General features: G+C 40.4%; 2 protein-coding genes across 7 annotated transcripts in view; one reads left to right on the top strand and one right to left on the bottom strand.

The window, feature by feature from the left end:
- PDCD4 (programmed cell death 4) overlaps positions 1–16325 on the top strand; it is a 19757-nt gene extending 3432 nt beyond the window's left edge. The window contains exons 1-13 of one of the 5 annotated variants that reach the window (XM_026069648.1): positions 47–138; positions 974–1115; positions 2277–2373; positions 6097–6393; positions 6946–7040; positions 8839–8952; positions 9214–9435; positions 9704–9801; positions 11109–11223; positions 11977–12084; positions 13131–13241; positions 14172–14311; positions 15599–15731. In XM_026069648.1, coding sequence (XP_025925433.1) covers positions 2334–2373; positions 6097–6393; positions 6946–7040; positions 8839–8952; positions 9214–9435; positions 9704–9801; positions 11109–11223; positions 11977–12084; positions 13131–13241; positions 14172–14311; positions 15599–15659 — 1401 coding nt within the window. In that variant the 5' untranslated portion in view covers positions 47–138; positions 974–1115; positions 2277–2333 and the 3' untranslated portion in view covers positions 15660–15731. Of the gene's footprint in view, positions 1–46; positions 1116–2276; positions 2374–6096; positions 6394–6945; positions 7041–8838; positions 8953–9213; positions 9436–9703; positions 9802–11108; positions 11224–11976; positions 12085–13130; positions 13242–13684; positions 13874–14171; positions 14312–15598 lie in introns of those variants that run through there. The other 4 variants (XM_026069646.1, XM_026069647.1, XR_003254174.1 and 1 more) reach the window with 4 other exon arrangements.
- On the bottom strand, positions 14303–17054 carry BBIP1 (BBSome interacting protein 1). 2 transcript variants are annotated; one of them, XR_003254175.1, is made up of 3 exons: positions 16944–17054; positions 16499–16851; positions 14303–14906 (listed from the first exon to the last, which is right to left on the bottom strand). XR_003254175.1 is itself a non-coding variant. In XM_026069649.1 (2 exons), the coding sequence occupies exons 1-2, from the start codon at positions 17011–17013 to the stop codon at positions 16706–16708; spliced, it is 216 nt and encodes a 71-aa protein (XP_025925434.1). In that variant the 5' UTR covers positions 17014–17054; the 3' UTR covers positions 16455–16705. The 2 variants fall into 2 exon arrangements, 1 of the variants encoding a protein (XP_025925434.1); XM_026069649.1 differs by lacking the exon at positions 14303–14906 and having other exon boundaries at positions 16455–16851.
- Positions 17055–20319: the final 3265 nt, after the last annotated feature.

Below are 20319 nucleotides of genomic sequence, written 5' to 3'. Positions count from 1 at the left end.
CCGGGCGCTGCGGCCCCGCCTCGGCCCCCCGCGCTGCATCGCGCCGGCAGCGGCTCTCGGCGGGGCTGCCCGGACCCCGTTTGGCCGCCGTGGGGGTGACGGCCTCTAGCTTGAAGTGATGGGGCAGAGAAAAASCGTGTAAGCGATGCGAGAGTTGCTCCAGGATGTTTCGCACGGGCTAAGGTTGGGGGAAGCTTTGGAGCTTCCCTGAGTCCTCTTGAGGTGCCTCTGCCCCCCCGGTGAGGTAGAAGTGCTCGTGTTGGCTTTCGTGCGTGTGCTCGCGGTGGTACGGAGACAACGTCTGCGTGTGGCTGTGCGCCTTTCATTGGTGGTTTTCAGTGGCTTCGGAAGTACTCTGATCTTCTGAACTACTTTAAAGATACTTTTCATATCACCGAGTCATCTTAAGATCTCTTGCATCATTCTCTAGACACTTAAATTTACTTTTTCTTCTGTCCATTTTGGTCCAGTTTTAGCTCTTCTAATGTAAGCTTTGGGTTTATTTATTCTGTTGTTTTTTAATGCGTGTTTTGAGATCTTGTTCTGTGGTTGATCGGTAATAGTGTAGCGCAACTTAGCAAAATATGATTTTTTTGGATACAGAGATAAATACCAGCATTCTGAAGTTTGAGCAGGCCCTCTACCTTGAATTAACAAGAGTCTAGGCTGGGAGAGTGCCTTCCTAAACTGAGGCTATGTCACCTGCTCAGTATAACAGTATGAATTGTAAAGCTCCGTTATCCCATCATTCTTGTTATGTGTGAAGCAGGGTACTGATCAGGGTGGATCTCAAAACAGTAGATAAAAGTTGTCTTGTTTTTTGTGTAGCCGTAGGTGGAGAATTACAGCTAGAGCCCTATTTGGAAAAAGYGTTCCCTCACCTGGAAGTTAAACTTGATTACAGATGATGAAATACTTTCTCTTGGTTGTTATTTAATATTTCTTTTTGTTCTTTGTCGTCTTTTTTTTAAAGAAGTGGACAACTGATGGAACATTCCACTGGGAAGAATAAAACTGTTCTTACATGGTAGCTTGCTCAGACTAGACTGAGATCYGTACAAGAAAGCTCTCTAAACAGCAGTGACTTGGAACACTTGGACTCCTGAATGACTGAGGTAATTGAAAGACCTTTGCCTAAAAAATGGTGTGGGGCAGGGAGGACTTTGTATTACACAAAGTCGTTAACTGTTTGGAATTAGGGTTGACATTAGGAAATATAAGATTGTGACAACTTGATACTGTGTCCTAAACCAGAATTTCTTAACTTTCAACCACTTGTGATGAATCATTTGCAGTTAATAGGTCTGTGGTACGGTGGACAGGAGGGGGGAAAACAAGGGAAGAGAAGAAAAGCGGAAGGGAGTGATGTCGTTTGATGTCACAATCTTGCCACTCATCAGTGAGCTGTTTTCAGGGCAGCAGTAGATGAGAAAGGGAAAGGAGAGCTGCTGAATTCTTATATACCAGTAGTATTTACTAGACTACAGAGTGGTTCATGTAAACACTGCAGGTAAGAGTGTGTGATGAATGCTGGAGCCACTTTATTTTTTTTGTGTGCATAAAGGAAAGATGGATGATGCCATCACGGCGTTGACCTGTGCTGGTCTGTAGAACAGCAGCTGCTAGGAAGACAGGGAGAAAGTAGCAGAAAAAGAGGAGTTTCCAGCTTTATCCCTTGCTGATTGAATAGTGGGTGTGAAGAGGGTTTGGAGTGTCCAGAAGCACAGATGTGAGAGCTTGACAGCTATATATACATAAGCAGTAAAATGGAACAAAAATGCCTCTTTTGAGGGTTTGTCTGAACTTGATAAAGTAGTACCATATTATCAGTATAGTTAAACCTGAAGAATATTTCTCTTGTGGTTTCAAATATAACATTGATACTGTATGCTTATATAGATAATCCCTTTGCAGAAGGGTTCAGTCTAAGCTGATAGAAGTGACTTTTATCAACTAAAGCTGCCCACAGAGGTCTTTTACCCGTAAAATAACGGCTTTCATCCTGCTGCCTCCTTTATAAGCGACAGAACTGGTACTGCGAAGACATCAAGGTCTCATTCTCGATGTCATAATTTTGTGCTATTAATTATGACRTCTAGATAGATGTGTTTAAGGGTGGTGCTGTCTCATGTTACATTTTTTGCTTTCCCAAGGAACTTTTGAGTGATTACAGTTAGTTAATTACATATTTAGYGAGTGAAGCTTTTGCAGCTTTTTACTCATTTAGGATTTAGTCCAGCRCTTTTCTTCCTCTAAGCTTCTCCATTTCTGTTTAGGCCTTCAGAGGAAAACGTTAAGACTTTGTGTTTTGYTGTCAATTCAGTTAAGCAACTATGGAAATAGAAAACAAGCACGTTTATGTTAACCCTGCAGGTAAGTGATATATTCAGTATTTTGTACTTAAAATTGCTTGGCTGGCCTGAAGTGTTCTCTGGTTTAAGTTGTATTGCCTGGGGTTTGGTTTGGTTTGGTTTTAAGAATAAATTCAAAAGTAAAATGTGTAGGTGCATTTGAGAGGGACAAATTCTGCTTTTATGTAGCTGTTTATCTTAAAATTAGAGGAAGAAAATGATGAAAGATTTGACTGGAAGCAGGCTGGAATGGGAAAACTTTACTCAATATGTGTTAGAGACCATCCTGAAAYTGACTGTTTTGTCCATATCGCAAATGTATTTTTTAACAGGGTGGTGTTAATGCAGTATCAAGTTTTTATGTCTTCCAAAGGTTGTAATGATTTGCACTGGCCTTCTTATACCAAAGAGGAGTTGTGGGCTTCTGATGTTTTTCAGAGGAGGGGGAAAAAAAAGAGATTATGTAATGCAATTGAAGTTGCAACATGCTGTAGATGAACTGTTATTTTRATATTACTACCAGAATTTAATTAAATACTGTGGCAGATGCATTGCCTCTCAACATTTTAGAGTTACATTTGGATAAAGATGTGAGACTGCTAGATATCTAAATTCAGCTAATTTGGCCAAATGAAATTTCTGTGTAGATAAGTATTTGCTGAATGTTCTTTTTGTTATTTAAAGTAGCTCTATATAAGCACAGATCTTAAGTGTGCCTGCTAGGGATTATAGGAGGTTAGTAAGACTGATTTGGATAACTTCAATATATAGCAAGCAAAGCCTTAAAGTTTTTAGAACACTATTCCTGCTTATATGTGCTTACGTGTATGTTATATGATGTAAAAACGTGAAACTGAAAGGAAGATCAGCCTCATTTTATTTGTACTTTTGATTTTATGAAAYTACTGATTTTATAAACTCTTCAAAATAAATGCTGTAAAGAAATAATTTGAARGTCGGCTTAACATCTTGATGTAATTTTGTGGTAGAAGATGGCAGTTTAGAATATACTCATGCATCAGTGGCACACACATCAAAACTAGTATAACCATTTAATCTATTTGTTCATCATAACTTGGTAACTAATAGTGGAGGGTCGGTTGGTCACAGAATTATGTAGAAGGAGTCAGGTTTCAGGTGGAAGTAATAGTGTTATATTAAAAAAAAATGATGTTTAGTAATGCAATGAGAAATACTGAGTCTTATGGTTGGGATGTTTCCTGTGGAGGATTTCCTTTAGTCTCAAACCTGAGATCAGGATTGTTTAAGGAGGTTGAACGATAGTCTGCCCCTTTTTTCCTTGGTAGTCAGATTCAGGACTGACTTGTGTTTGTTAATTCTAGAACAGTTTATTTGAAAACTGAGAGGGAAGTGGTCATTGAGGAATGTAGGTCCTGGACAGCCAGATTGCAGGTCTAAGCTGGAGAAATTAAGATTGGGCATGAAGAAGAATTTTAATTCAGTTGTTCTCTGAGATGAACTGGTTGTGCTGATGGATGGGTGAAGGAAACCTGTTCTGTTTGGTTTAGCTTCCCCTCTCCCCACTAGGTTTATGCAAATCTCTYCTTATTTTATTAAAATATTAGACAAACTGAGAAAGCTTGTTGTGGGAATTTTTTTCCGGACATGATGCATACTTTATTTTGCTTGCTGCATGCATAAAAGGAATGCTTTGTGGGAGTAATGAGTGGAAAGATGAAGCTTAGACTGGAATGACTGCATTATTGTTCAGCTGAAGTATTCCCATGTGTGAACACCGATAGCTACCTGTTACTACTTTGATCATAAAGAAGGCAATTGCATTAAGCTTTCTTCTTTCTGTAGTGTAGTATCCTCTTTGATATTGGTAAGTGCTTTGAGGTTGGAAATGTTTCATTAGTGCACTTTGTTTTCAAAACTTTTCATGAACCTATTTTTAATTGAAAAAAAAATACAGTTTTGAGAAATATGGCCAAGTGAACATTGTTAATCACCATGTATAGAAATGGTGAGGTAAAACATTTCAGGTAAGTTCAAATACAAGTTTAAAATATTCTTCATGTTCTGAGCTGATGCTGTGAACTTTTCTGTAAAGTAGGCTTGGTACAGCTGGAAAAGCATCTTCTGCATGCCTCACCAATGTTCTTCCTAAGACTGGGGCTGTAGGTTTTTCTTAGACTCTAGTGAATCAACAGGAAAAGGGCTTTATAACAGAACTTAAGGCTTTTGCCTTTATGCATGTTTGTTCTAATTTGCAGGACTTTCCAGGGTATTAACTGGAATGTTAAATAGRTCCCCTTTTTTATGGGTTAAGAAAGGGGAGGAAGAAATTCTAAAGGCTGTTTTAATAAAAGTCTGCTTAATAATTGAGTTCATGTGGAGAAGATTATAATTTTGTGAAGTAAGGACCTTAGGTCCAAATATCAAATGTGTATTAGCTTCCTGAAAGAGTGAAAATTACTGCACTTCTGAGTGCCCTGAGATATTCACAGATCCTTAAGTTGAGAGGTGGGTTTTGGGGATGGRGAGAGGGATGATACTTGTACAGTGTAGGAAGAAGGTTTTAATAGGTAATTAGCTTTGTTTCATTTTATTTATGGTAGGGCTGAGGAATAAACAGCAATTTTAGAAACAGGCTTGACATAGCCCAYGATAAAAGACGGTGCCTTTTCTGGGCCTGTAAAAGGAATATAGTTGGTGTGGGGAGTGTTTTTGTTTTCTTTTGTTTTTAAGATGATAGCTCCAGTGAAATTGTAGAGTAAGCATTTGTTACAATAATTACTCTAATCTTATTTGTTGTATGAGCTGGTGTTTGGATTTTGCTAGGTAAGTAAGCACTTAGGGTTTGCAAAAAATGGCAGACTGAAAAACACTGGAGGCTTCATCCTGCAGGATACTGGTGTATCATAGGAGGTTAAGGTGGTGGAATTGTTACATCAGGACTTGTAGTCTTGGGCCTTATTTGTTATCCTGTTTAACTCATTCATTTCTCTCCCTCTTTCATCCCCTCTCCTTCTTTTCAAGGCTAGAAAGAATCAATCCTGTTTAATCTYCTGATTTGGAGGGTGGGAACCTAGCAAAGAAAAGGGAATTGATCACATTTTTTCAAAATTCTTTTTTTTTTTTAATGAGTCTTTGTTACCAAACTCTGGGCTTTGTATGGAACTGCATTTTTTTTCATAGCTTCAGTAACAAAAGAAARCAGAGTGAACTTGTGTATGTATTCCTATGAGTCTAAATCATTGCTTTCCCGGCAGGTGGTCTGTGTTAAAAATCCTCAAATGAGAGGAATGTTGGTTGATGATTTAGGAAATTAATTTCACTTTGGTGAATAATCTGTTAACATTAGTGAGTTCTTACAGAATTTACTGCACTGGCAGTTTTGTTTGTTTCTAAATCAAGAGATGAGTGGGTGGCATGATAACTAGGCACTTGGATCTTAAGCACTTAGGAATTCTGATAGACTTTGTTTARCAAGGGTGGAGTTTTACAAACAGTTAAACCACAGAAATGGTTTATTTGCTTTCCCTCTCTTGACCTGTGCTCTATTTAGGTYGTGGATAACCTGTGTTGGGGAGTAAGGAACTCCTTATTACTGTGATGTGTAGACATATTAAAGAAAAAGTCTGTCTTAAAGCTGTTGGAAGTAAAAGAGTTCTATTTAATTTTAGTGTTGTAATCCATTTTAAATACACAATGGTTTTGGTAGTTTGACAGAAAATTGTTTAAAACAATAAATGAGATTTTTACTGTGTCTCTCTTTAAGAACTCAATCTAAGTGATGCACCATTTTCTGGTGATGAAGAAAATGGTGGGTCTGAGGAGCAAAAGAGTGAAATCAATGGAAATTGGATTCCTGCAACTTCAATTACTGAAGCTAAAATAAATGCTAGAGCAAAAAGACGATTGCGGAAGAATTCTTCTCGAGATTCTGGGAGAGGAGACTCTGTTAGTGACAATGGAGAGACACCRAAGACTGGAGTTGTTGTACCAACAAGCCCAAAGGGGAAAGTCCTGGACAGGCGATCCCGGTCTGGAAAGGGAAGGGGTCTACCAAAGAAAGGTAGGTGTAGCCTAGCAAAGAAAGCACCATTAGATTCTGTCCAAAAGCATAGCATTTTTTTCCCATTGGGAATCATTTTTGTAAACAGCGATCTCTGTGCAGGCGCTTGGTTCTTTGTTAGGTACAGCAATAGCAGATAGCAGTCTTGGACAGAATTTTGTATCTGTATCATTAAATAACTTCTGTCTTTAAGGTATGTACCTTTTATGAGTATATTTAATACACAGATTTGAACGGTTGTGGTGGAGGTGATTCACAGGACTATTACTAATGCAAACCTGAAAGCATGGTTATATTTTGAAAGCACAGTTGTTTCAGTTTTCAGTTATTCTTGTGTTGTTTTGCACTGCTAGTATCCTACTGGAAGGAGGTTAAACGCTAATCGCTAAAGTGAGAACATGTCAGACAAACACTTCTGCCCTTTTCAGCATATACCCTGCAGAGTAAGAGATGGGCACAAGCTGTGGTATATTGTCTTTGAGTACAGGRTTGTTGTGTTCAGTTAAAAGTATTCTTTGTAAGCTAGCTGTTCTCACTGTCCTGTTTTGCCAGGTGGAGCAGGTGGTAAAGGAGTCTGGGGAACACCAGGTCAAGTGTATGATTTGGAAGAAGTAGATATTAAGGATCCTAATTATGATGATGACCAGGTAGGCAAATACCTTCTTTGCACAATGTGCATTTTGATTTCCTTTATTCATTACAATTGCTGTGATGTTCATACTAATGAAAGTGTGGCCTTGCAAGTTATGTGAACGTTGGCCTGGCCATACTAAGTGCTCATTTTTATGTTCAAGAATGGATTATTGACTAGTTAAAGACGACTGCTGTATAAGTATGGTAGTGTAACATTCACAGATCTTACTTCAAGCTTATTTCCTCTTCCTTTGCCCCACTAGGCAGCACCCTTTTTGAAGGTGTGTTCTTCTAGTGCTGGTTCTCATGGAGGCAAATGTTGCAGTGCTTCCCTAAACTGCAAATCAGCACCACGTTAAAAATGCAGACTTTCTCATGATGGGAGATTTTGGTCTTGGGGGAAAAAGATCTCTTATGGATTTTTCTCTTCCATCTTCTCCCATCCCTCCCCACATCTTACATTTTTGTTGTATAAACACTCTCAATTAGTGCAAGCTAGATAGCCTGGATTTTTTTCGTTATATATTTATTTAGGATTTGTTGTGGAAGGTTGCCCCTCACAACAATATTGTTGGCAAGGGTCGGGGCGGGGGAGTAAAGCTCACTGGTCAAATGATGCTTAATAAACTTAAGTCATTAAGGAAAGGAGAATTACAAACACTGATTGCTGAAGTCTCTAAGATCAATACATTTGTGAGACCCTAAGTAAATTCTTTATAACTTAAAGCAACCACCATCACTCTGCTTGAGCAGAGACTGTAGCCATAGCTGCTAAGAGGGTGAATGTGGTACATCAGAACCTTGCCTTCAGAATCTTTTTTTTCCCAGCAATTCAAAGAATTACCTTAGCAGAGATAGCTATTGAATGAAGCTGCTGATTGCATAAAAGAAAGCTGAATGAATATTCCATGGGACTCCATTCCATGATTAGCTTCACTGAGGTTGTTAACAGAGGCTGGTGTGGTGGAAGAACAGGCATTTTGCCTTCTCCTGTAATTCTTGGTCATGGAAGGCTGCTTTTGAAAAAGCATTAGTTGGAAACTTCTTTGTTTAGATTTCTTTGATCTGTAGTATTGCTCTGAATGTTACTACTGTGCTCTGTGAGGAGTGGGGAGCTGAATTATGGTGGGAGATGTGGCTGTACTGGAAGTCTGGTCTTACACACAGTGCTCTACAGGACCAGGTTGTACAGGGGGCATTTGCTGTGCGATTCTTTTTTTCCCCTTAGGGAATGTTTTCACTCAAATATCCTGAAAATGCCTTTTCTCTGTCACGCAGAGTGTACATGCTAGTGCCTGTCTGGTCACGCAGTCCCTAGGGAAGGGGGAAATGGGCAGGCTTGCTGTCAGGGACTGGAATGCAGCTTGCAGGGAAAGATGCTAGAAGTCAAATCTTGTGCTGTGGCACAGCTACCTCTGCTGCGCTGGTACAGGAGTTTCCGCTGCCCTCCTTTCAGTACGCAGTGCCTAGGTACTTGATCTCTGCGTTCATGCAGCGTCAGCAGAATCCCAGGAGGGAGTGCTGTGGAGTGCTTAACCATTGTGCGACAGTAAATTCAGCTTTCTGGTTGAATTCAGCTAACAGTAAATTCAAACTATAAGGAGCATGACATTTAGCCAGCTTTATTGACTTCCCACAGTTTAACTGTAGAGACGTAATCTATTAGTTTCTGATAGAATCTTGACTGGCAGGAGCATGCAGAAAGCATTAATGATTTAGAAGATATTTTCATGCTAGCAAAACTGTGTAAGATCTAAGAAGATGCAATATTGTTTACAAAAGTGTATATGTTTTTGTTGCCTTTTAAAATAGGAGAACTGTGTCTATGAAACGGTAGTTTTGCCTCTGGATGAAAGAGCATTTGAGAAAACTTTAACACCAATCATACAGGAATATTTTGAACATGGAGATACTAATGAAGTTTCGGTATGTCACATGTTTATTTGTTTATTTTAGGAGGCAGCCCTGTAGTGTACACAGGAGTCCAACAGCTAGCTATTAATGGATATATAAAGATGTTGGCAAGGAATGTGCAATTAGAATACCTAAATAGTTGCTTCTGCTCATGCAATAAAAATAAAGATGTGTGTATATGTGTGTGTATATACAAAATGTCATAGTTTTTTTATATTATATATAAAAAAATATATATTTTTAAATCTGTTTTATTTTTCAAATCTTATTTAGGAAATGCTAAAGGATTTAAACCTCGGGGAAATGAAATACAGTGTGCCGGTGTTGGCTGTTTCCTTGGCATTAGAGGGGAAGGCTAGTCWCAGGGAGATGACATCCAAGCTTCTCTCTGACCTTTGTGGGACAGTAGTAAGCAAAACTGATGTGGAAAAATCGTTTGATAGACTACTTAAAGATTTACCTGAATTGGTTTTGGATTCTCCCAAAGCACCACAGGTATATCTGAATTTTTTCCTGCTTGTATTCAAAAGCTTTTTAATTTTGGTTAAAACTGATCAAGTAGACTGAAATAGGCTCTGTGTCTGAAAAATACGCATGCATTGTCTTTGTCTCTAATCCCCTATCTAATTTCGCAGGCTGTGTTTTTACTTTGAGATGACTCATTTAATAAATGAAACCTGAAAACCAAGTGTGTTAGAATTGTCTGTTTAGAACTGCTTTGAAATTCAAGGTTTATTTAAAAAGTGCCTCTGTTTTGTTGCAGTTGATGGGCCAGTTTATTGCTAGAGCTGTTGGAGATGGGATTTTAAGCAGTACTTATATAGATGGCTACAAAGGCACTGTGGATTGCACCCAAGCTCGGTAATTTACTTGCTTTCTATAGTTGCAGTTTTCAGTTTCAAAGGCCAAGCAAATAGATTGAAAATTTAGGACTTTAGGATAAATCATGTGGTTCTTTATTAATTCTTCTTGTTTAATTTAAAATGAACTGAAAGAAATGCACAGAGAGTGTCTGTCACAAAAGAAAAAAAAATCCAGAATGACTCAGATCAGAGGAGAAATATTGCAAGTGCTTGAAGAATAATGTTAATACATTTGAATTCAGTCAGTGAGGTTTGTTGTCCAGCTTATGTTTAATTAAAAAAAAAAAGGGCTGAAACAAGAAGTGACTATAGAAGGCTTTGTCTTAGAAAAAGCTTTAATKTGACTAATGAGTAAATATAGCATCAGGACAACTGCTGTAAATATGGTGTGAAATTCTATTCTGTTTGCAGTGATTGTAGTTGGATACTTTAAAAAAGGAGGTCAATGCTTAGTTGCCTAACTTGAGGGTTAAAGTTGTGCAAATTATCAGTAATATAAATGTCTCATGCAGTTTTAAACATTTTAGCCTGCACAGTGCACATCTGGTATGCTTGCCCGTCTCTGCTATTTCTTGGACAGTCTGCTGCTTGGTAATTCTGGCTCTTGCATATAGTAGTTGTTACTGGCTAGCCTTAGTGTGAGCAATGGGACACAACTATTCCTGCTTTAGTTGAATGGTACTTAATTGGATCTGAGATTTTTTTTTTTCTTGCCCCAATTCCTTTTTTCTTCCTTTTTCTCAGTGAACTGACAAGCTTCCTTAATTTACTGTGTCTCCTTGCAACTACATATTTGCTTTCCAAAGGAGTATTTTGACTTAAATTCCCAAGGTTTCACAGCTCTTTAGACCGAAACAGAAAATAATGTTTCAGCAGAGAAGCCATTCTTTAGCTCAGAAGCAATTCAAGCCTTGTTTGAGATTCACATGCCAAGCTGCATGCTTGGAGGAGCCCAAATAGAATTCATCTCTGCATAAGAAAATATTAAGTTCTCTCATAAAAATGTTGCAGGTTCTGCRCTGATGACTGAGATCCGCTATCAGTGCAGGACTACTGTCTGTCCTGAGCATGGTATAACCAGAAGTGTAAAATTTGTGGAAAGAGAAATTGGGGAGCTAGCTTGCTGGCTTTTTGATTGAGATGTCTGCATGGAGTTACTAATCATGAAGTCTTCCCAGAGATCTGGTCACTGACTTTAGCATGAGCACTGTGCCTAAAAAGGAATGGAAGGGGGAAAGTGTAGATATTACAGATTTTCTGTTAAGTTTTGTAATAACTTCCTAAAACACAAACTTTGCTTTCTAGAGCTGCACTTGACCGAGCTACTGTGTTGCTGAGTATGACGAAGGGTGGAAAGCGTATAGACAACGTGTGGGGGTCAGGAGGTGGCCAGCAGTCTGTGAAACACCTTGTGAAAGAGGTAGCTGACTTGTACAAAACTCTTGAGTTTACTGCTTGTCTAAGCTTATGTTTGGGATGGAGCAGAGAGATGCATATATCCTGTAACAAAATGATGTCAGAGTGGGTTTTTGTAGTTCTTAAACTGATGTTTTGTTGATTGAAATGGATGCCTAATATTAGTCAGTGCTGAGAACATACCGGCAATACAGAATATGAACTAGGATACATTTATTTTTGCTTACAGCTTTAAGAGTTTACAATGGAAAAGGTAGAGTAATAGAAGAGCCAAGGTAAAAGCTGGCAGTATCAGTTTGTTTTTTGACATCATTGATTAAAAACACAGTAGAAACAAAATTGGAGGAAGAATCAGGAAACTTCAGAGATCCAAACTAAGGAGTAGGGAAAGGTTTAAAGGAAACAGTCATGTTATAATTTCTAGGTTGTGAGCATAACAGATGAGAGGAGGAAGAGTTCAGGGGAGAAAAACTTGATCATAGCCATGTTAAGATTCCCATCACCATGAAAGGTTATCAAGCAGCATTTCTAGTGCTTGTGTGTCTGTATACACTATGGATAAGTATTTGGCTTATTTTGTGTTTCACATTGCTGATAGCACTCAATTTAATGCCATTTATTAGAAGAAAAAAAATAGCTGCAAGTTTTGGGAACTAACTTGCTGCTAGGTGGGTTGCAGATTATCAAAACAGTTAACAGCTTTTAAATTTTTATATCTAATTAGCATTGGTTTTTTGTTTGTTTTAAAATTCAATAGATTGATATGTTACTGAAGGAATATTTGCTTTCTGGAGATGTATTGGAAGCTGAACGTTGCCTTCAGGAGCTGGAAGTACCCCATTTCCACCATGAACTTGTATATGAAGTAAGGAGAAATCAGAGTCCCTCTAATGATTGTCAGTAATAAAAACAGACTTTGTTTTGTTTTGATGTGGGCGTGTAAATAATGTAACTTGAATCTGAAGCTCAGGTTGCAAGTTCTGATGTTATTTGAATAACTAAAGTGAAGTTTGTGTACTCATTTGTGTGTACTTTGTACAAGTAAACCATTGGTCCCTCTGGGAAGATCCAGAATTAAATTTTGTTTGTTGGGTAAATAGGTGCATTCAGAGAGTCRGAGATTATTGAAATAGAGCTTTTTTTTTTTTCTACTAAGGAATAGCGGCAAAAAGCATACTTTTGTTTTAGTGTTTCCTTTTAGTTGCAAACTTACTACAACAGATTTCAGACATCTGGATATTCTAAATTGTATGTTTTAAATTACACAGCTTCCTTTGCATGGTGGAATTGTTCCATCTAGTACGTTTGTAAAAGCTTTGAGTATATGAGAGAAAGATCTTCCTCTGCTGCATCTGGAAGATTGTTCTTATTTGTATTCTTTTTACCTGCTAAATCAAGAAGTGCTTGTTTACCATTAAAACTGAACACCCACAATCTAAAACAGTCTGCATTTTCTCTTTTGAGTAACTTGACTCCATTTAGCAAATTTCTTAGGAATAAAAAATAATCTTTTTTGCTTGTTGGAGCTTTTGGAGATTGGCAGATTTTTAAACCTCTTTCAGATTCTTCTAAGATCATAGATAAAAATTTCACAAAATTAATTTCCATCTATAGTGCAGCAACCGTATGAATATGGTCATGTATCTCAAGTCAGGCAATGCTCTTTACTCTGTCTACTCCTTTCTCATTTTTCATCGCTTGTATCTTTATTCGAGTAACTTTCCATCAGTCTTTCTTTTCAAACGATAATATACTGGAATTGTGAGTCCTTACAACAAATGGACTTACCTCCCCAGAAAATGCACAATACTGCATCTATTGTTATTAATTTTTGCACTTTATATGCTTGCACAAGATGTGCTTGAACCACTGTTGTCTTTTTAGTTAAAAGGCTTGCATAATTTGTTTCAGGCAGTGGTGATGGTTTTGGAGTCAACTGGAGAAAAGACTTTTAAAATGATACTGGATTTGTTGAAATCTCTCTGGGGGTCTTCTGTTGTTACTATGGACCAAATGAAGAGGGTAAGTGTGTCATTTGGAGAATATTGGGTAAGGTCTCCCCAAATTTGTGCAGTTTTTACTGCCTCCCTCCTCCCCCCCCGTCCTTCTGTATCCCATACAAAAACCTGTCACTGAGGTATACAGTATGTAACAGTGCTTGCCATGTGCCAGAGGAAATACAAATGAATTCTGAGCAGTAGTTCATTGTAGAACTGAGGGGAACTGAATTTTTAAATTTTCTGTTGAAGAATTTCAACTGATCTTATGCAATTAAATGATTAAAAACTAATCATTTAAAATGCTACAATATGGCTTCATTTTTTTTAAAAAAATTTCTTTTTAACCAGTAGTTCTTCATAATTGAAGAAGTATAATGAGACCCACTTAATTAGAAATATCAACTAGAACAGTATATAGAAGCCTATATTTTACTAAATTAGCATAATTCGTGACTTTGCTTCCAGCTATGAACACTGGACAGTTGTGCTATCCTGGGGCAAACTGGGTACAAGACTAAGACTCGTGGCAAACTTTCCCCAATCATCCTGCTGGAGGGAAGTGATGAAGTCATCTCTGGTTGGCACAAATATTTCCCTTGCTGCATAGTGGTGGAGATTTGTGGCCTGTATTTTTTTATTTACCTGGCATAAATAGTAAGTTTTCTTCCATGCGATAGCCACCAGGCTAATACATATGTTCTGTACTGCCTGGTTTTATAATTTTTTTTCGGAGTCTTAAAAATTCTGCTAGTGTTTTTATGTTTGTAGGTAGTTGTGTAATACCATGATATTGACTGGTATTATACCTTGTTTTTCTGTTAACTTGCAGCTCCTCTGGTTTAGGTTTGTTGAAACTGTTTATAGAATACATGAAATTACATGAAAATTTCTCCTACRAAAAATTGTAGTGAAATCATAGAATAACCACATCATTTGAATTGTTACACTGCAGGGCTATGAACGAGTTTACTGTGAAATCCCAGATATTAACCTGGATGTGCCACACTCCTATTCTGTGCTTGAGCGGTTTGTAGAGGAATGCTTTCAGGCTGGAATAATTTCCAAACCACTGAGAGACCTCTGTCCTTCAAGGTACTTGTTTTATTATAGATAGGTGAAGGCRTAGGAATAGGGGAATAGAGGAATAGGGGTTGGACTGGGAAGGAAAGGAGTTTATTGTAAAGGTGCATTGGTTTGAAGCCTGTTACATGGAGACTGTGATAAATAGTTGAGGAAAGTAAGCCTCTGGAGAGTCTCGGACAGCGTGCCTGCCTGTCTGCTTTCCAGAGGAGGAAGACCTGCTTCTTCTGTTTTGTTAGTTTGCTTGGCAGAGATCAGCGCAGTCCTGAGATGCAAGATTTGGGCGTCCCAATGACTCACGTAGTGACAGTGGGAAATCAGACAACTATTTGCAATTTGCTTTTAAAAAACTGTTTAAATGAACATACTAAAATGCATTAATAGAGTTCTAAAATCAATCAGATTGATTATGTCAAAGGGAATAGGCCATTTATGTGGTATAAGCTCTAAACGCCTAATCCTTTACGATCTGTGTATCATGTGGTTTGTATAGTGTTGTTTTGTTATTGTTTACTTATTCATAGCATAAATAATCATGTCTGATCTGCAAGTACTCGGTATTCTGTTTTCTCCTTACTGGTCACTATAGATCCATAAATTCTTCTTTCTGTGGAGAATAAACACAGTTTTGTTAAATTTGATGTTAACATTTTTTTCCCCAATTGTGTGTGTTGGGAATACTATTTGTTAGATGGATCTTTTCCAGTCTGGGTGTGTTGTTAGACTACTTAAACATTATCATCTTCCCAGCTGGCAATTTGTTTAGGTTTTGAAATTTTGGCAACTTTATCAGACAGCCCCTGCTTGTGGATTCTGGACTTAAAATTGAGCTTGTGTATATCTTTATGATATTAAATGTTTTGCAAGCCTGGGGTGTGGGAGGGTTGAAAGTCATCTCCACAACAAAAGCGTGATTATACTTCAGTACTAGTAAATATATTGAGATGCATTTTTGACTTGCATACTTCTGCTTTGGTTAGAAAATGCCACTTCTAGGCCTTCAAGCCAGCATTTTTTGCATGTGTTAATGATAATGTTAAATATTTAAAGATCAGCAAAGCAGAAAATAATTGAGAATGCAAGTTTTGAAAAGCTTCTTACAAACACACCTATATGTATTTAAATATTGACAGATTTAAGCAATTTATCAAGTGATGAAGACTTTATTAGCTAATCTTGCTGAACTTGTACATCTCGTATTGACTCCCAAGACCAAGTGAAGATTTTCAGTAACAGATAAGAAAATACAACTGATGCTACTTTGAACTTTCTAAAAAGACACTTTCTATTTTCTTACAGGGGCAGAAAGCGTTTTGTGAGTGAAGGAGATGGAGGTCGTCTTAAACTAGAAAGTTACTGAATGTGAAAACCAACTCCTGAAGCCTTAAAAGTTTAAAGGGAAGAAAGATGTGTATATATATACACATATATATGTGTGTATGTGTACCCATACACACACATAATACACCAAAATTTTAACGAGTTGCTTAGCACAGTTCATATTTTTTTAAAAGCATGTGTTTTGGGAACAAATCATTTTTTAAATAGTTTTATAAATTTCAGGAAGAAAACTCTTTGGGCATGTAGTAAAACAACTGGCCACTCCGCTGTGGTGGTGCCTTCAAATAAGCTATCTTTTTATAAGTGCCATATGTTTATGACCTAATCATTCCATGTTTGCATCGATGTCTAACTGCCGCTCTTTCTTTCAAAGACAGTGTTTTCATCATAAAATCACTGGTTTATACAAAGCTTTACAGAAGGGTCAAGTTATGCTGCTGTGACCCCATTTTCATTGCTGCTGAAGAAATACTGTGCTTTGGGAGGAAAAATAGTTGTTTCTTTGTTTTAAAGAGCCCAGGAAAATGGGGTTGGGTCATAAGATGAATTCATCTGTTCCAGAAGAGAAGACTGGTAGGTTTTAGATTTTCTAGCTACCACTTACCAAACTGGTCTTTTTTTTTTTTATGTAACTGGAAAAGTGAAAAGTTCTGGTAGAACATATTAAAAAAATTTTTTTTGTGAAGCTGTCCTTTCTGCCTCCTGTTTTTTAAACATTTTTTTATGAAGACGGGGTTTCTAAACTCCATGCACTAGAGCTTTGCATCTAACACCACCTTTTTTGTATTACAGCATACAGAAGAGCACTGACTGATTAAGCGAATGGTAAATATTTACTAAAAATGCTTTTGAAACCACCTGTGGCTTGCATAGGAGTATCGGGGAGGGGGGGAGATATTTTGGTATCGCGCACAGTGCTGCTCTGACAAGCCGGTGAACAGGGGCAGGGCTGTTTCACGGCACCGCGCCGTAGCGGCCTCCCCCCGCCGTGTTTCGGTTTTGTTGGGCGACACCGGCTGCCGCGGCGCTGCCCGGGGCCGGGCCGGGCCTGGGGCCGGGCCGGGCCTAGGGCCGCGCCGCCTCCTGCTGCTGCGCCGCCTCCAGCGCCGCGCGCTGCAGCTTCTCCAGCTTCTCCAGCGACACCGACTTGAGCGGCAGCAGCTTGGGCTTGCACAGCACCATGGCGGGCGCGTCCTCCACCGACAGCTGCCCTGCAGCGGGAGAGAAGCGCTGTCCGTGAGCGCCGCGCCCGCGCCGCCGCCCCTCAGCGCCCGCCGCCGCCGCCCGCCCGCGCCGCCGGTACCTTGCTTGGGCAGCACCTCCCGGAACGCGGCCTTCCCCTCCGGCATGGCGGCGGCGGCGCCCACGGGCATGCGCAGGGCTGAGGGGGCGGGCTGGCTAGCGGGGTGAAAACTACACTTCCCAGCATGCTCTGCGCTGAGGCGGCGCCCTCAAGAGGCTGGCGCCGATTCCCGCGCCCCAGCGCATGCTGGGGGTTGTAGTCCTTGAAAGGGCGGGCCGACGGCGGCCGGGGAGGGGCTTGCCCAGCTGCACGCCCAGCATTGTATTCGCGGCGGCGGAGCCACCCCGGCCGCCGCGGGCCTGGGGCGGGTGCAGCCCTTCGGGCCGACCGCGCTTCTCATCCGCTCTGCTTTTGCGTTTTTTTAATAAAATCCCAGCAGACACCGTCCAACAGCTGGGCTTTGCCAGGGCTCAAATGCTCTGGGGTTCGTTTTTAGGCAGTGCCGCAGGATTTGCAGGGTGAATTATGCTGGTGTTCAAAGCGTAAACAGCAGCAAAAGCGGGTGTGTTTCAATACGCTGCKGGTGCAAATGCAGCAAAACCAGATTTGCCAGTGCTCCTCTGATGCTTGTGCACATGAGCGGCTCGTCTGCGTTTTGGGAGACTCTTTGCCCTTCCTGGCACCTTCCCGCAGACGGTGGCGATTCCCCGGTAGCACGGGGCTTCGGGCGGCTTTCCTCACGGTGCTGCTTGGGCACTGGCACGGGTAAAAGCAGGGGTGAATAAAGTAAAGGGCAAGCTACGTCCTGCGATGGAAAATGAGAGAGAAAGTGATTTTTGCTCGTCATCCTTCCCCCTTCTGCCCTGCTGTGGCTGGTCGCATGTTTCCCCCTGCAGCCCGGACCCCTGTGGACCATGGACCTGTCGGCCGTGGTATCCAGGGCGTTCTTGGGGTTACAGCGAAGCCTGCGATGAARCGCTCGCTTCCAGTAAGCAGCACCTCTCGATAGCTATTTAAAGCCTGTCCGCATTGTTCCCGGACRGTTTCCTTTTTCCTCTACGGCAACCTACAGTCGGGAGCTGCCGGTCCCTCAGGTAGCCCGCTTCCGCGTCGCCCGAAGCGCTGCCCGCTCGCGATGCTCGAGGCCAGCAGAGCGGCCGGGAGCGTGTCCCCGGCTTCCGGCCTTTTGTGCGCCCGGCCAAAGATAACACGTGAGTTTGGCCCGGGACGGCACGAAGGTGGGCCCATTTCTGCTGTGATTCACGTATTCCACCTTCGGGTCAGAAGGTGAGGCTATAAAATGGTTGTGCTTTCTTGGGACATCCTTCTCTACCCTTTGAAGTCCGCAGAAGCGTTCCCGCTGATCTCGGTGGAGGCAGCTTCCCCTTTTGCCTGGGGTGCCGGCTGCTGTGCCGGTGAGTGTTTCCTACCGACTGGAGGTGAAGAGGACGGGGCACTGAGTGCGGCTGCTTGTAGATGAGGGCATTTTACACAGTACGTGCGATTTACAAATCAATAATTTGGTAGTTTTTTTTTTTTTTTAACTGATCCGGTCAGCATCTTAACTAAAAATGAACAGTAAAAGACAGCAGTAGTTTTTGCRAGATGCCAATTATGAATGAAAACCTCGCTCCGCGAGACCAGCAGTTATTCCTGTGAAAACATATACGGCTTGCAGAGCAACAGAAGATTAAATGAAAGCAAGACATTGGAATCAAATCCAGGTTAGGCTTTCTTGACAGTGTCCTTCAGAGCGTAGATGACCACCTGGAGTCCAGCCGTACGTGAGGACTGGCATTTACAGCAACCAGAGCCCATCTCAGTCGCGCAGGGAATCACTTTCCAAAACAGTTTTCCTGCCAACAGGGTTTGTTTGCTCGGTGATGAGAAACAATGGTCAACTCAGTTTGTTCCTTGAGCGTTTTAGTGATTGAGAAGTGGCATCTGGCACTGTGCTAAATCCATTTTCTTAGCTAGCCAAATGCCAACTTGGCAGCCTATCTAGAAAGCTGATAGCAGTGAGACGGGTGATTACGGGGATTGTTTTCAGCAGTCTCTAGTAACTCTGTTTTTGCACCTCTTTGACACCTCTTTCCATTGGGAAAAAAAACATAGTTACCATCTGCAGGACTGGAAGGACTGGACGAGAGAGAAGAGAGAGGCATGGACATAGTCTGGAGCTTAATATTGTGCTATTTTGCACCTTCTGTCTGAGGATTTCAGAGTGCCTCAAAGACTGTAATGGGTTCAGCTTTGAGTTAGGCTGGGATTCATTCACTAGAGCAACGTTAACTGTAGCTGACAAAGGGACAAAGCGTGGCACAGAGAACCTGCCTCCAACCTTGTGTTAGAAGAGCAACAACAAGAGAAGATGAGTTTCCCAATTACATATGAAGGACCCAATCTTTTATTTTGCTAAGAAAGCGGTGTTCTCACAGTGTGAGGGTAGGATACGAGAAGGGGGAAACGCACTTTAGGTTCCATCCTTATTTTACGGATGTCACAAACAAGTTATTCTTGTGCACTGCAGAAAGCCTCACAACCACAAAGCCAGCAATAACTTTATAAATGATAAGCTTGTTTTCCTCCTCCTCTTCCCAGATATTCTCAGTACGGCAGACAGCAAAGAGATGAGTGTTGCTGGAATCCAGAGAGTTTCATAACGTGGCAGCCGCTTGCTGAAAGCCCTGCAGACACAAAACAACACTTATTTTAAGTCTTGAGAAACATCTTCTCCTACCAGGTATAAGAAAAAAAAAGGATTTAGGTGAAGCAATATTGCCAGTCCCATAGGTTTATGAGGCTTGTTTTTTTTTTTTGTCTTTGCACATTTTAAGTGCTTTTTATTTTTACTCTGCTTTTTGAGTCTTTCAAGTTCATGTTTTCCATTTTTTTGGGTGGTGGTGGTGTTTGTTTTCATACAAGAAAATCTGGAATCAGGTCATTACTTTAAAAACAAAAACCTTATTGAGAGTACCATATAAACACATAACTCCAGACGTGGGATGTTTAAAAATAAAGCCAGTTTCATGAGAATTGCCCATCTTGAGGGTGATTTTCTGTTCTAAGTAAACACTTTATTGACCGTTTTAAGAAGCTTTTAATAACACTTGATCTGTGTCTGCTTTCTAAGCAGATCTCTCTCTCTTTCTTTCTTTCTTTTCTAAATATCTAGAACTCTTTTCATCTCTATAATTGCTGATGAGGCCAGAAATGCAGTGTTGCAGCATGACTTTGTGACATGTGTTGAATAGCACATACCACACTTTCAAAAATACATGTGGAGGTTTGTTTTTTTCATGCATTTGTCCCCTTAAGCTGCTGACTAGTACCATAGGATACAGGACATGAAGAAGAAGGTCGTTCTGGGTGAGGGAGMAGGGGAGTGGGGACAAAAAGCCTAGGGTGGCTTTCTGAGGTGTTCCTGTGAGGACAC

Source organism: Apteryx rowi, unplaced genomic scaffold (assembly GCF_003343035.1).
Source record: "Apteryx rowi isolate R43461 unplaced genomic scaffold, aptRow1 scaffold_3, whole genome shotgun sequence".
NCBI classification, from domain to species: domain Eukaryota; kingdom Metazoa; phylum Chordata; class Aves; order Apterygiformes; family Apterygidae; genus Apteryx; species Apteryx rowi.
Note: the sequence above shows the minus strand (reverse complement) of the source record. Positions and strands in the feature narration are given on the sequence as shown.